The sequence below is a fragment of the Mytilus edulis genome, chromosome 10, assembly GCF_963676685.1.
Source record: "Mytilus edulis chromosome 10, xbMytEdul2.2, whole genome shotgun sequence".
NCBI classification, from domain to species: domain Eukaryota; kingdom Metazoa; phylum Mollusca; class Bivalvia; order Mytilida; family Mytilidae; genus Mytilus; species Mytilus edulis.
The window spans coordinates 15,020,237-15,036,763 of record NC_092353.1 but is presented as its reverse complement, the minus strand read 5'-3'; the positions used below and the strand labels follow the sequence as shown (position 1 = coordinate 15,036,763).

The following is a 16,527-nucleotide window of genomic DNA, read 5'->3' as shown; positions in this document are numbered from 1 at the left end:
ATGTAATGTAGAATGGATTGATTAATACCATGACATAAGTTTAAGATAATATATAATATTTAAGTAAAAAAAAAGAAAAAATAGTTATTCATGATGAACACAGTTTTATGAGTGTCTACATCAAAGAATTAATTGTAAAAACGATTGAATGATACCAAAAAACAAGTTCTTTTAGTTTCAACAAAGTTTGTTGTGAAAAAAATCAATGCAGGATCTTCAAACTAAACATTACAGCTAGGATCATTCCATTTTTACCTAATTTCCTGCAGAAGTCCAATTTTTATAAGATTGTAGCATTTTTTTAAACTGTGAGCTTCATACATGTAATTATGGCTTGACAATAGATTTACCAAAGTTCAGTATGAGCATGGTTAACAGAAAAATGACCGCAGCAAAAATGAAATAAATAAAATCACATGCATTCAAAAAAATTTTTCACAGGTGTTTTTTATAACAAATCATTACAATGGAAAAGGGTATTTGAATATGTTTGTTGAAATGGTTTAAGTATGCATTTATTTATGTAATTTAATCTTTTCATCAACATTGTTATGTTATGTTGTTTAACTATGAAATTTCATTTGTATTTTGAAATAAAAGAAGTCAAAAAATGAATATTCTTTAAAAAAAAAACATTTACCATTTCAATTTTATTGAAACCAGATGCACATTTTGACAATAAATGTCTCTTCAGTGATACTTGTGACCAAAGTATTTGAAAGTTCAAAGCCTAAAACAAACACGAAACCAAACAGGACCAAACAATAAAGCCAAAACCAGACCAAGGAAATTTTTAAATGCCTTATCAATACTAATAGCATTTAACACAGGGAGTGAATTCTGCTATTTGTCACCAATTTCAAATATTGGTTTATAAGATAGTATTACAATTTTTTCATTAAATACCATGAAGCGAAATTCTTGTTAAATATTTGTAATTTTTCATTCTGTAAAATTGAGAATGGAAATGGTGAATGTGTCAAAGAAACTACAACTGATCTATAAAAGACAGAAAACAGCCAATGGCTACCAATAGGTCATCAATACAGCGAGAAAATCTTGCACCTGGAGGCAGGCTTCAGCTGGTCACTTAACAAAATGTGTACTAGTTCAGTGAAAATAGTTGTCACATATATACATTACTATTCATTAGTGAAAGTTACGAAGACAACATTTAAATCAATGTTTACTAAATTTGTATTCTGATAGCATATATTTCACTCCTTGGTCATTAATTGTTTATACAGTCTGGTATCTTTAATGAGTTTTGCAACACCTTCATAAACTATAATCATTTACACTTTATTTAACCTCCTTCATTTATGATTACACACAGTAAAATATGAAGGACTGACTTAGTACAAGCGTACTTTCCCTTTTTAAAAGTGAATAATGTGAATTGTTTTTAAAAAAAAAATATCAAAATAATTCTCAGAATAAATCTTCCTTAAACATTTTATATTTATCTGACAATACTGCCGATGAATGTAAGAAATATTTATTATATTAATTCGAACTTATCACTTGGTGAAAATTCTTTCAGCCTAAAAGTAGATGCTTTAAATAGGTGTGAAAGATACCAGACTCATAGATAGAAAATAAAAAGACAAAAAATAGAACACAGTACACAACATAAAAAACTAAAGACTGAGCAACACGAATCCCAACAAAAAATTGGGGTGATCTCAGGTGCTCCGGAATGGTACGCAGATTCTGCTCCATATGTGGCACCCATCGTGTTGCTCATGTTATTACAAATCCGGTAAATAGTATAATTTGGTAGTTCATATTCGTGAAAAGAGAAGTTGACTGTAGTTACGACATAAGTAACATATCCGATATCACCTGTGAATCGTTTATACCATAATGGTCAACCAACTCGTCCGTAAAATTTACGAAGGGATGACTTCAACTCCACCATTTGAAACTCTTGGTTTAAAAGCTTCCTTGTGAGCAGCGACCCACTATCAAGGAAATTATGATAGGACATACAAGCCCGGAAATATCGTATTAATTAGGAGATATATATTCCGTATGCAAGCAGTGCTTGAATGTTGCTACATAGAAATTGAAAGTTCACAATTGGGAAGTTGAAATCATCTCTTTTGTCGTAAAGTTTTGTTTTCAACAGACCCTCGATGTCAATTTCTAGATGTAAGTCAAGATATGAGGCCGACTTAACTGCATCTGTTGTATCCGTTATCTCTAGTTCGATGGGATAGATGCGTTCAACAAAGTCACCAAATTTTGAATTATTTAGTGAGAGAGCATCATATATAGCGGAGATAAAGTTAAAGGATATTGCTATATTTTATATCTTTCTTCTTAAAAAGTTCCTTCATGAAGCCAGCCCGCCAATTGGAATACCGACAGTGTTGAAAAAAACACGTTCCCCAAGCGTAACAAATATGTTGTCACTCAAGAAATTAAGCATCTTGATAATGTCAGTTTCAGAGAATATTTGTTTAAAACCTTAGAATATGGAATATTCTATATTAAACATGGAAGTCAATTCTTGTCTATTAGAAAATCTGTTTCAAAGATTAAAAAACAAACAATCAGTCCTTTACCGTCATAGTCCTTTCTTGAACAATTAGAAATCATGTATTTTTACATAAAGCTCCTTAGTTTTCAACCGACCTTCATCCCGGTAATCAAGTTCAGATATGACGCATATAGTTAGTTGTCTTAATTCAAGGTCCAACATATAATGATTGATCAACATGGTCACCGAACTTAGACTTATTTAGTGAAAGGACATCATCTATATACTAATAGAACCACAGGCACTTGTCTCGGATTTTTTTTTATATGGAGGGGATCTGAGACAAGTGCATGCATGTGAATTGAACGTAAAGTTGTCTTCTTTCCATTCTTCAAAATTCCTGTATGAATTATGCTTTATACAATTAATGGAACGAGTCTGTATGAACAGATGCTCAGTTGTTTCACATAGGAATACCGAATGTCTTTTTAAAAACCAATCCACCAAATATATGTAGTTTATACACATTTATCATCTAAAAAAAACTTCATTTCGTGTAGAAGTCTACAAGTGTATACTTAGGTGTTGAAAGATTATGCAATACTCAATATCGAATCAATATCCATTTATAAATTAAAGTAAATTCGAGGTTTTCCATATCGGTCAGTGCACTCCTTATTACAACTGTAAACGACAAAGCTATTAATGTTTACCTCATGCTGATGGACGAGCAGTCGTGCTAATATGTTAAACATATGATCGTTTATAAAATAATTACTCATTAAAAACACTCCAAATAGTTCTCTTCCCTAGCCATACTTTTCCTAGCTTATTTTGTAGAATTTTGTGGAATTTTCAGTTTTAAATGCCCTTCAAACAAGTCAGATCTGTTTTTAGTTTTGCATTTCATAACAGAATAAAATGCATTTTTCAGATATTGATAAATTGCAGTGACACCTTTGAACCGTTTGCAAAAGTAGCACGAACAAACAATTAGATTATGTTTCGCCTTATCCTGTATCTATTTACATATGCAACCAATAACAGTTATTTGTTCCCGTGAGCGTTTAATGATTATTTAGTTTTGACCTTAATAGTATCTCTTTTATTCAATTACAAAGATACTCTTTATTTGATATTGACTTATTTCCTTTTTATAAGGAAGGGAGAGTTCTAGCAGCATAACAAATCTAATCAAATAAACTGTATTTTTTTACTAAGACGATATGCACTAAAATGTTGTGTTCATTTTCAAAATCAATGCATCTATTTCTGTGGTACTGTTTATATAGAGTTTCATTGCTGTTGTAAAAGTCAGATCCAGTGTAAACTTATATTATGATTTCATATGTTATAGAGCTGCCATCAGACAAAAGTCGATTTTTATCGATTAACCTCAGACAGTTTAGTCCTTTAACTACGCTATATCAGATAGATAGATAGAGAAGTGACTTTAAGAAAGTACTAGTAATCAAACTCATCAAAGTCTAACAACCCCTCGACAGTTACTCCTTTAGTATATTGCAATATTTCTGCACATTATCAAATGACTGTTTACCCTTCCGGAGCACATGAGTTTTGTGACGAACTTTACTTTTTTATTTGGGTTCGCTCTGCTCACTTAAAAAAATATCAATGTTTTGTTTTTGTTTGTCATCTTAATTATTTTTGTTTGTCATGGTGTTGTCTGTAATGTGATTTTCGATGGCTCACTTTTTTTTTTGTTCTCACTCTTTTGACAATTATGATGTTTGTAGGGCTCTGGTTGTCATTTGTTGTCCCTTCTATTTGACCGATGTGTTGTCTGTTTTTATAGAACTGATGATTTTTTTTGTCGCGCACAAGATCATGACTACGAGATAGATACTTCAGTATTTTCTGTCTATTTTTATTTTGTATTTGGTTATCAACAGCTGTATCTATTTCTTACCAAAGCAATTTAAAATACTGTCTACTTTGTTAAATTGGAATTTTGGATGCTTTCGATTTACATTCTTATACGATGCCCGACCATTTACGTAAGTAAGAATTGAACTCCTTAACGCAGACTATAATAGAAATTTGAAATAGAATTACGTGCTCACAATACAAATGATAAAACATAATAGCTTGCAGTAGTGAATATCTGTGTATACTTCTCTGACTTCAATAAATCTTCAGATTTAATCAGGACTGTGCGGTTCATTTGGACGTGTGATGGCCACAGAATTATTGAGAAGTTAGTGACACTACGAGTGTCTTGTGACAAATCGATATAAGATGATCCCAAGATATTGATACCGAAAGTTATATGAAAATTTGATAGTTAACCCATTATATGCTTGATTGATGTTATCGGGAGTGTTTGTTGGAGAAAACTTTTCATCTCGGAAAGCGGAAAGACTAGTTGATTGCTACTAATAGCATGTCAAACGTTTGCCTCAATAATATATGCTTTTGGCAATAATATACTTACAAGGTAAAAAGAAAGGTTGGATGTGAAATATATTTCCAGAGTCGAGATGAAAATTAGCAACCATGCATTATGTTATTTCGGAAAAGCTTTATCAAATCAATCTGTTTATTCGCATTCCTATTATCTGCAGTTCTTACTCTTTATGAGATCTGCACTACTTCAAATCAAACACAGGAGACCTTTAATGAACACGGAATACATTTTAATACCAAACATGTTGATGTAAAATATAACAGAGAAGCACGAGCTTCCATGAAATTAAGACAGTACCAACGTGTTGCTCAATATGAAATAAATAGACAAAGATTCAAAAAGATTATGAAAGAATTTAGTAATAACTCAACCAGGATTACGAATTCTGCTGATACAGAACATTTACCATCGAGACAAAATTTCGACAATGAGTGTAAAGTATTGGAAAAACTAGGTAAGTAGTACAATCAATCAAACAAATAATACGACTTCTTAAATATCTCAAATTCAGTTCCTAAAAAATAAGTTTTGTTCAAAAGATAGCGTCAAAAGATAAAAATGAAGTAAAGCTTTGAATTAAATCGAAAATTAAAAAATTCTTTCAAGATTTATAGTATAGTAAAATACTTCGTGGAAGAGGACGTTTCTGTTTTATTGAAGGCCGTCAAATAGATTGGACACACGACGCCATATGGAGTAGAGCACTTTAAACGAGCATCTTTACCTCAAATGAGGGATATATATCCATAGGCAATAATTATTTGAATAAACGCTTTATACTTGAATGGCACATTTTTTTTTAAGTGGAAAAATTTTTACAAAATAACTTTGAAGTACAAAGTTAATTCTTTTTTTCTCTAAAATTTCTATTTTTCGAGTCGGCTATCGTTTTAAGCTTCAAATCCAAAATATCATGGTCCTTTAGGGTGGGATACATTTTTTTCGAAATATGTGCAATTACCTTAAATAATAAGTTTCTTTAAGAATTATTTTGATTATAATTTTATAAGTTCTTTAGGAATAAATGCATTTATGTTTTAATTTGCTGCTTTGAACCTGTTTACTGGTTGGACCATAACACTTAATTATTCATTTTATAGCGATGCCTTTTTCTTAATGACAAAAATATTCAATGCTCATTGATTTCCTTTTTTTTTCTCCAGACGGCCAGATACCTATCAACAATGTATTATTGTGTGATGAAGCAATTCACTTTTTAAAAACATTCCATTCTGATGTTGAAGATGGTGGTCACTGGCGATCCAACAACTGTTCTCGTCATGCTCTCATTATTATCATACCATACAGGGACAGACAACAGCACCTCTGCATATTACTCCGTTACATAATACCAATGTTAAAAAGACAGCATATAGAGTTCTGGATTATTGTAGCTGAACAAGTAAGAGTGTTAATATATATATATATATATATTATACATAAATGATTAAATCGAGATAATCTAAAATGATTGGAAAATCCCTCATGCTTTTTCACATATTTTTAATTTTCAAATTTTTGTGTTATTGTATTTTTGTATTTTTTTAATCTTTAGCATTTGAATGATGATTAATTATTGTGTTATAAAATGAAAAATGTGGAGAAGAGCTAATGTTGGCCATGGCACAAGTACACATAATCAAATATGACGAACACGAACAACTACAGTTCACCGCACGATATTTTTAAGAATATTTGTCTTTACTGCCTGTACCAAGTCAGGAATATGACAATTGTCCATTCGTTTGATGTGTTTGATCTTTTGATTTAGCCTTTTGAAGTATTTTTGTGGTTTTACTTTTTGCTGTTGCGATTTTTTTATTAATAACGAGATCAGTATTTAACGTCTAGCAGCAATATGCTGATCCATATTAAATACACCACACAAATGCACAGATAGTATAATTTATCACAAAACGTAACATTGCAGAAGAAAGAAATGTAATCATACCAGACACGGTATTCTATTTGTTTGACAGAGAAGCAGTCAATCAAATTAATCAATTCTTTCATTTTATACTGTCGTATATTTGGAAGCACGTTATCCAGTTATAAGTACGAAAGAAATTAAAAATTCTTCGAGTTTTCGAACAAAAATGAAATTCATCATAAAATTGCGACTAAATAAAAACTCACATGACTAATGCCATATTTTCCCGTTTCTCATAAATAGAACCAAACAAAGTCCTTGTTCAAATAGTATAGATAAAACAATTTAGACAAAACATTTAGACATTTTTATTCACGATGGTATTGCAAAAATGGAGCAAGACATGCTATTGCATTGAATCAAACCAAATAAAACCTCTTCAATCTATATCAGATATTTGAAAAGGTGATTTGCTTTATATTGATGAAAAGCACTTCGAAAAGAGCAAGCTTGGTTTCTTGCTACATCCTTTAAATAAAAGCTACAGTATTATACCGCTGTTCAAAAGTAATAAATCATTCAAGAGAAAACAAATCTGGAATACAAACTAACACTTAGGAAAACACATAAACAATAAGAGGAAAATAACGGAAAACAGCAACTCCGAAAAGCAACAGAAACAAACGACAACATACAATGAAACGAACTGCTATATTTCTGACTTGGTTAGGACATTTTTAGAAAAAATCGAGGGTTGAACCTGGTTTTATTTGCTTGGCAAAAACTTCCGAAATATGGCAATTTTATGTTAATAGAAAAAAATACCGCTACAATGACAACAGTACGTGATAAGAACACAGTACAATCAAACGCAAGAACACTCAGCAAATAGAAATACACGAATAAATGATATACAGTACATTACAACAAGTAAAACACAGAATAACAACAGACACCTCCCATGAATAAATGACAGCACAGGACACCACGAACTGCGCGTCACATTAATGGACAAAAGCCACCAAAAAAATAAAAGTATTTTTATAACGTGTATCAAAGGTAATCTTGAAATTCATGCAATTATATGGAATGAGATCCAATAACTCACAATTATTTTCACAATACTTGTCCAAATATTTTCCTGAAGGGCTATTTCGAGTAAATGCCGTCACAACCTGTCAGAAAAATAAAACGTTGCCAAACCAAAATTGGTACAATACAATTTGCATTAACATACCTCAAAGATGTTTCAATCAAATGAACGGGTTTTCTTGTCACCTGAAAGGTTGCAAGGATATTGCAAAATAATCACCAAGACCTCGAAGACATGCTAAAGATTGGACTCCGTTTTTAATGCACGAGATATATTAATGTGCAGCCTTTTATCAAAAGAAATGCCTTGCTATCTGTTTTAACGGTCAATTGCAAAACTTTCTGGTGGTCGTTCCAACTAATATTTAAAGTGACAGTCTAAATTTCCCGACTTTAATTCTCTTCTTCTCCTTCAGATTATACCTACTAGTATTAGTGTTCTTGTTCTCGTTATGCATGAAATCTTTGTCACTGGACTTTAAGAAAACAACAAATAATTCAAGATTTTAAATTGTGTTTAAAAATACAAATACCGCTTATTGTAACATTTTGTTTATTATAGGTTGGAAACGGAACCTTCAACAAAGGAAAACTTATGAATGCTGCGTTCATCGAATCAACCAAACTGTTTAGCTACCAGTGTGTTGTCTTTCATGACGTAGATTTAATTCCTGAAGACGTCAGAAACATTTATCCGTGTCCATGGCAACCAACACACCTCTCTGTTGCAATTGATGAGATGAATTATAGGTATGTAATAAGACGTGCAGTAGATGACAATTATTAATTAAAATATAAAGGATGTGGTAAATCAAAATGTGACAATTATATCAAAAGACTAAATGACAAAAATATGAACCGTAGGCCACTACAGGTTTTCGTTTTTTTTTCTTTTAAGATGAACGCAACCAGCTTTAAAAGTTTCAGGATGGAAATATAGTGAGAAGCAAAAAAACATTAAACTGGCAAAGCAACTGCCTTCTAAATGCTGATAAAATGTACGAAAAACAATCATGACACGCACAAACCAAAACAACCGCTGAACTATAGAAGGCAGTGGGCTTGAGACAAGCACATACAGTTTTCATTTATCGATAATTTATTGTACCATGTTATGTGAATAGGTTCGAGTGCTAAATATTTCCAAAAAAAATGGGATTTTCTGGTTTCATCTTCAATACATTAAATTGTCAAGAGAAAATATTCTTTCTTACATTGCACTATAGACAAATTTGCATATGCGTCAGTTCCATTACGTGTGTTCTTAAAAAGAAACAAAACTGTCAAAAATAATTGAAATTTTGAAAAATTACTAGAAAGACATTAAAGTATTATTCCTTTTCTGCAGGCAAGTTTATCTTTAAAATCTCATTTACGAGTAAAAATAGATTGAAATGCATGTTACAGAAAAAAAAATATGGCTTCACATCAATGTTCTGAGGAAAACTTATTAAATTTTACGGTCTTTCCTTTCTCTCAAATGTAATTGGCATCCTTCAATTGCATTTTCATCCTATGTAATTTTCTATGAAATTATAGCATGAAAGTTATTCTTAGAGCAACGTAATTGATATTATGTAATGAAGTCGTTTATAAAATAGCAATTTAAAAGAACTTTAATTTTAACTATATTGCAAATTTTGATCTTTATCCCATATATTGTTAATACAAGATAGCAGCAATGGTAAAACATGATCTACATATCATATTGCAGTATGTCGACTACTGCATTTAACATGAACGCAAACGTTTAGCAAGTAAAGCTGACACAATTTAAAAAGTATGGAAAGAAATTGTAACTTGACAGCTGTAACGAGTTTAAACAACAAATTGGAGACAAAACAAACAATCTGTCTGACATAAACATAAGTAGCAAAATATACGCCCAGTATAAATAGGCATTATAAAATAATTCAGTCTAATATAAACAGGAATGATAAAAAAAAAAAAAAAGGCAGTCCTGTATAAAAAAAAAAACAGCTTACAAAATTATGCACGGTTTACACAGTCATAACAAAAAGAATTGTTGTACAACGTTTGTAGTTGGTGACGATGGAATGCCTGATATTGATAGCATTGTCTACCGTATAACTGAGTGTCCAGGAGAGGTTTATTAAAATATGAGATGACAGAATTTATTTTAAAACATGTTAGTATATGCGAAACTCAAAAATACAATTATCGTTATGTATAGCCTGAATAACTGTTAAATCATTTAGACGTGTTGACCTATCACAGTTCAACCATTTGTAATATCGTATTAACCTATGTTTTTGTGGCTGTCAAAAGGATAGTTCATATGATAAAGACATATCAATATTTAGAAAGATTGATAAACAAATTTCATCAGACAGGCAGATCTCTAGAGACCATCTGATTTAGTTTTGCTTTATGTCCTTCTTTAACTTGTCCCAATCAATGCCAGACTAATTATCAGAGGGTGATATGAAATAACAAATATTTCAAATGATTGCAGAAATGGTAGGATGGTCATTGAAATAGATTCATAAATTGATTACTAAACAAAAAACACGACAGAATCCAATTGTTGTGAAAAGCGAAGGGAAAGATGCATAGATAATCAATAGATAAATCCGCGTGATAGAAAAATTTGTCTTCGTTCAATACCAAAGCCAAAACAAATGGTTAAAGATAAATAATCTCGTCCAGTCGTTGACAATTACCTCCCAATGATAGATCACAACATCCGTTTACTTCATTTGTCCTAAAATCTACATTATTTTGTTATCAGTAGTTTTTCATTTACAGTTTTATTGAAATATATGAGTTTTATAAATACACAAAATAAAGGACTTTAGCAATGTGAAATTGAGAATGGAATTTTGTTATATGACATCTGACGTGGCTCTGTATTTATACATCATGTCATTTTGTTAGTGTGCCATGGTAAATGTTTGTTTACATAATTATTTGTTTGTTTTACAGTTATTAAGATAATCACATAATGTTGACTGCAGTACCCCTATTCTTGACAGTTTTACCTTTTATGTCTGATTGTTTTGTTCACACATCGTTGTCGATATAATAGAATTTATGCGACTGTCAAACAAGTAGAAGGTTAAGCTTACTATAAAACCAGGTTTGATTCACAATTTTTACTTAAGAAAATGCCTGTACATTATTTTGGTGTGTTTAAGCTTTTGATTTGGCCATTAGATCAGCTACTTTCCGTTTTGAATTTTCCTCGGAGTACAGTATTTTTTGTGATTTTACTTTTTATAGTAGTATATTCTGTCAATCTGATCTTGTTTTATTCATTCATCTACTTAACAGTGATACATTAAGAAGTATGTAACTATTTCTTTGGGGAAAAGAGAAATATATGAAAATCCATCAAGTATGAAAATATTTATGGCGTTAGTAATTTACCTATGTTGGAATATCGTAATAGATTCAAGGTACTGATAAAAACTGAGGAAATCCCCAAAATGTACTAAACTAGGTGCATCGACATAATAATATTACAATAGGGAATAGGACACAATCGGTCTAATTACAGATAAAATGACTATACAAACTATCTAACGATCTAAGGTGGCAAAAACATGTCATCATATGTTAAATTGTCCTTGGTATCAGGGTTTCCGCTGGCGTTCGCCATTTTCGCAATTTGCGAAAAAATAATAATTGTGGCGATAAAAATTCGTCATTTGCGAAAGAATTTGGCGAAAGAAATATATAGAACGATTTATTTCCCTCCATCTTGTTTATTTACTTTTTTCGAGTTTCTCGGACTTTACCCGATCAGACAATCCTCGGAATTCACCTTGACCTCATTAAGATTTGGACAAAAAATCAATAATCAGCTGATTGCATTTTATAGCTATCAACAACAAAGGACTAATTAATAAAGGTGTTAATTGAATTGTTTGACAAAATGATATGGTTAAATGGCTTCCGCTAAATGTCACATACAGAATTTATTTACGACTTGAAGCAAACTTTTGACGTCTCCTCTCCTTTTAAAGATAGTTTAGAAAAGAAAGCTGTTGTGACGAAAAATTTTCAAAAGCAAGAAAAATCTGCAATTCAAAACTTTAATTATCCTTTGACTTTAATATAGGTAATTGATTAGAGAGACTACTTTAAAGTCGTTTGAGTGACACGTGTGTTTCAAGCATAGTTTAAGTCTCAACTTTTTCATTTACGATGGTCAAGAAAAGAAAGTAAATGTTTAGTGTTTATTCATTTAATGTAAACTTTAAAATAAGTTTGACAGAATAAAGAATAATCATAGACACAATAGGGCAAAATCACCTTATTTAAGGCAAAAGGAGGGGGGGGGTAAGGAAAAAAGGTTAATTTTAAACGAAAAATATAGTTATGTTACTTGGCGAAAAAAATAATATAATAAAACCCATGCTGAAGAGGTAACCTGAAGTGTGATATGAATCAGATCTTTTAACTCATTTTAAAGATCATGTATATACAATTCATGTTCTTCTTCTCGTGCAAAATATACTTTATAAATATACAAAGGTATAGTACATTTGACTTCTCTTCAATAAACACTAGTATCCCGATTTATTAAAGGAAGAATAGAGATGTAAGCATTGTGAACTATATAACCTCACAATCTGCAAAACATATAATGACCTCTCATTGACTAATTTGGTTGGTGGTGATGCTCATCGCATCTAAATCATTGAACTTGAAATAATGGATCCCACTGATACATAAATGTACATGCAGTTACCTATTAAACCAGTTTAAATCAACCATTTTCTTTGTGAGAAAATGCCTTTTCCAAGTCAGGAATTGCTATTATTATTGATAATAGACTCCCTGTCTTAAATTTCCCTAGGAGTTCGTTTATTGTGCATTTTTTAGTATTTAGAGTATCAAACAATCATTGACGATACATTTTCTAGAGCTTGCATTTCCTGATAGAAGAACATACACGAAAGCACCGGAACCAAATTATAATTTAGTAGACAATTTTCTAATTCTATTGACAATCCATATTACACTTCTGTCAGATTTTACACGTCATTATCATCACGTGTTACTGGTGATGCTGTTCTATTACAAATAAAGTCATCCTTACTTTTTAAATATTTTGATACATCCTTCGGGGGAAAATTGTTATAATTTTGATTTGTATTTGTTTTTATTCATGATGGTTTCTGTTCTTCTATTTAGGATCATTTAGTGTTTGATAAAAAAAAAAACAAGTATTTTCTTTATGCAATTAAAATCTTCATTATTTTACGCCATCATGATATGGTTGAATTTAATGGAATATCTGCCACAGAAGACAACGATTATGTTTCAACTGTCGTTACTTTTAAAGATTCCATCAAAATTTCATCGATAACGATATCATCAAATTAGATCTTTTCGTGAGCAACACGATGGGTAACACCTGCCAGACAGTTAAAAAATATGAAAAATAAAAAAAATAAAAAATAACCAACGATATGTTCCGACTGTAGCAACACAATGGTTTCAACTAGTGACGGAAAAACTATCCTCCTCGCTGGTATCTGGCTGGTTCCTTGTTCTTTTTATTATGTTTAGTGTTTAGTGGACCGTGGTTCGTCTTTAACTTTTAAAAAAAAGATGTAATCTGTTCGCTTTTTTTCATTTGATTGAATAAATGTTATTTTACTTTTTTATCAATCGAAAACTCCTTTAAAACCGATAAGCTGAAATTCGGAATTCAAAATTTTAATTATGACTTTTGTGTTCAACTTATTCAAATCTTGAACATTTTATAATGTTCTGGCATAACAGTCAACTTGTCAGAGGTTTTAACAAAAATACTGAACATGATTTGTAAATAAGAAGGAAAAAGAATCAACCAACGGACTACTTCTCGGTCGAAAGCAATATGACGAAAAGATAAACACGGCAAGCAGTGCAAAACATATTATACAGTCATCAAAAGGACCTACAGTTGCAAATAATCGTGTTTCACCTGTTCTGGTTTGTTAGGCGCCTTATTTAACCTTCACTATATTATTTCTATACTATAACGTGTACAAAGGCGTAGGTCCAGTAAGACCCCTTTTTTGTCCCAAAACATAGCAGTTTTACAAAAATGATAAAATGTAAACTTTTAGTTATTTATTGGAAAGAAGACAGCCTCTGCTACATAGATATAGGCTGTTTTTGACAATACAATGCACATATATCGGGTACTAGCATCATTAAGTCATGCTAGATTACTGAAATCTTCACAATTTTAGCATTTAAGTTAAATTTTAGACGGTTTCCGTCTGAGATGATAGTGGCCGCATTTGTGTTCATTCTTAATAGTTAAATGTAAGTTGTATTTGATGATAAGACACAACATATATAAAGGTAGAGGATGAACACGGATGACATTTTTGACAAAAATCATATAATATGTGACGTTTTTGGCATATTTGATAGATATGTCATATTTAAGCTTGAATTGGAGCGTTTGTAATGACTAAATCAGTTAAAATCTTACACATAAACTAATTGAATCAACTGAAATAGACACTTAAGTGTTTAAAAAGTGTCCAAAATCTTTTGTCAGATGGACCTGAAATTTGAGGCCAAAATCGGCCATTACTGGACCTACTACTTTGTAAACGTTTCTATATTCTTACATAGATTGCAGTATGAGATGTTGGTTGGTGGAGTTTTGGCTATGAGAAAAGAACAATTCGAGACTGTAAATGGTTTTTCTAACGAGTTTTGGGGATGGGGAGGAGAAGATGATGATATGGCCTACAGGTAATGGAGATAATTTGATGTTCATATAAATTCTTAAGAACCGAATTGAAATAATGCGTGAAATCACTTCTTGTTACCGATTTCATTAAATTTTGTCTGATTTAATGAGGTGTATTCTAACCGTTATAATCAAGGGTTTGGTTATCCATGGGAAATTGAAAAACAAATATCAATTCAAATTATAAAAGTCTCTAAAATTACACGGCATAACAGTTTTATTTGTTTAATAAATTTTCATTTTACATGTTATGCTTGCAGGGATGTATCCTAAACCAGAGCACATTCTTTTTTTTATATTTTTACAAGTATTTGTTTTACAGAATTAAACTGGCTGGATTGCGAATTCTAAGACCACCAAAAAATATTGCAAGATATAAAATGCTGCGCCACAAGAAACAGGTTCCTGCAAAGTGGAATTCAAGGTTAATTCAAATTACTATTTAACTACATAGTTACCATAGTGGCGATGTCACTATTCTTTTGGGTAAACGAAACAGCCAAAAGATTAGACTTTAGAGAAACTTCATGAGAAAACACAGCTCAACCGCACTTCAATTATGCTGTTTTGATAACGGTTGTAACATATTTGTATGTTTATCTGTCTCAGTGGTGATTCTAATGAAGGTATACAAATTCTGTTTGACAAGGTTGATCGAACATTGATGGTTCAATGCCGATGGTCAACATTTATCTTTCTCTATTTTGTTACTTTTTCAGATATTTAAGTTTTATAAAAACAATTATATTCGATGTATTTATTATCAGTCCAGTGTCCAATGCTTCGGTACTGGCATGGCAATACGCATTTCATTTTATTTAGATTTTTAATGTAAAAACATCATTAACCGTCTAAAAAAAAGGACTGAATCTTTATCGTACTACACTCTTTTCATTGTCCAGATTTTGCTATATTACCTGTAGGGAACTTATATAGGGAATGCAGTTCCTGTTCAACTAGTGACACAGGTCGTGTTACTCATGGCAAGAATGAAAGTCGCATCGGGCACATGTGGAGCATATCCATGGGACGCGAGTATTCCTAAACAGTCAACCAAATCATGAAACCGTTCGTAAATTTTTCAACTGGAGGACTCGCCTTTGCGATTTGAAACCCTTTGATCAATAAATTCCTTGTACACAACAACTTTTTTTTCAGGAAATCATCAGTTCAAACGCAAGTCTCGGTGTGATACATAATGAAGGAATTCACGGATATTTATAAGGAGTTGCTTAAATGTTGCTACACAGAAATGAAATGTTCAAATAAGTAAAATTAAAATTAATATCATATTTTTGTCGGCAATGGAAGGAGTACAATTGGTTTCCATACGTAAGCCGATTGTCTGACAATCTACATAAGAAAATGCCTATAACAAGTCAGGAACATTTAGTGATAATATGACATACTACACTTCTACATGTTCTATTAACAGTATAAAAGTTTGACATATTATATAATTATTTTTACAGGATTAAACTGTTGAGTGGTGTTAACAAAAGATTCCTTCTTGATGGACTGAACAATGCCAATTACTCTGTGGAGAAGTTGACTAGACACAAGTTCTACACCCATATACTTATAAATGTTGGAAAACAGCCATTATAATTTGATCAAACCATAGGATGACTGTATTCAGGGAGTTTCTATGTAAATTGAAGCAATAAATAATACTGAAACCATGCCATTAATATACCATTATCATCACGTATTACTGGTGATGCTGTTCTATTACAAATAAAGTCATCCTTACTTTTTAAATATTTTGTTACGTCCTTCGGGGGAAAATTGTTATAATTTTAATTTGTTTTTATTCATGATGGTTTCTGTTCTTCTATTTAGGATCATTTAGTTTTTGATGAAAAACTAGTATTTTCTTAGTTTTTTCTTTATGCAATTAAAATCTTCATTTTTTTTTATGCCAT

General features: G+C 31.3%; 1 protein-coding gene across 1 annotated transcript; it reads left to right on the top strand.

Annotated features, from left to right (window-relative positions):
* The first annotated feature begins 4,739 nt into the window (after positions 1–4,739).
* Positions 4,740–16,363, top strand: LOC139492357 (beta-1,4-N-acetylgalactosaminyltransferase bre-4-like). Its single transcript, XM_071280564.1, has 6 exons — positions 4,740–5,367; positions 6,077–6,315; positions 8,438–8,625; positions 14,482–14,604; positions 14,925–15,026; positions 16,075–16,363. Exons 1-6 carry the CDS (start codon positions 5,010–5,012, stop codon positions 16,208–16,210), a joined length of 1,146 nt encoding a protein of 381 aa, XP_071136665.1. The 5' UTR covers positions 4,740–5,009; the 3' UTR covers positions 16,211–16,363.
* The last annotated feature ends 164 nt before the right edge of the window (positions 16,364–16,527 follow it).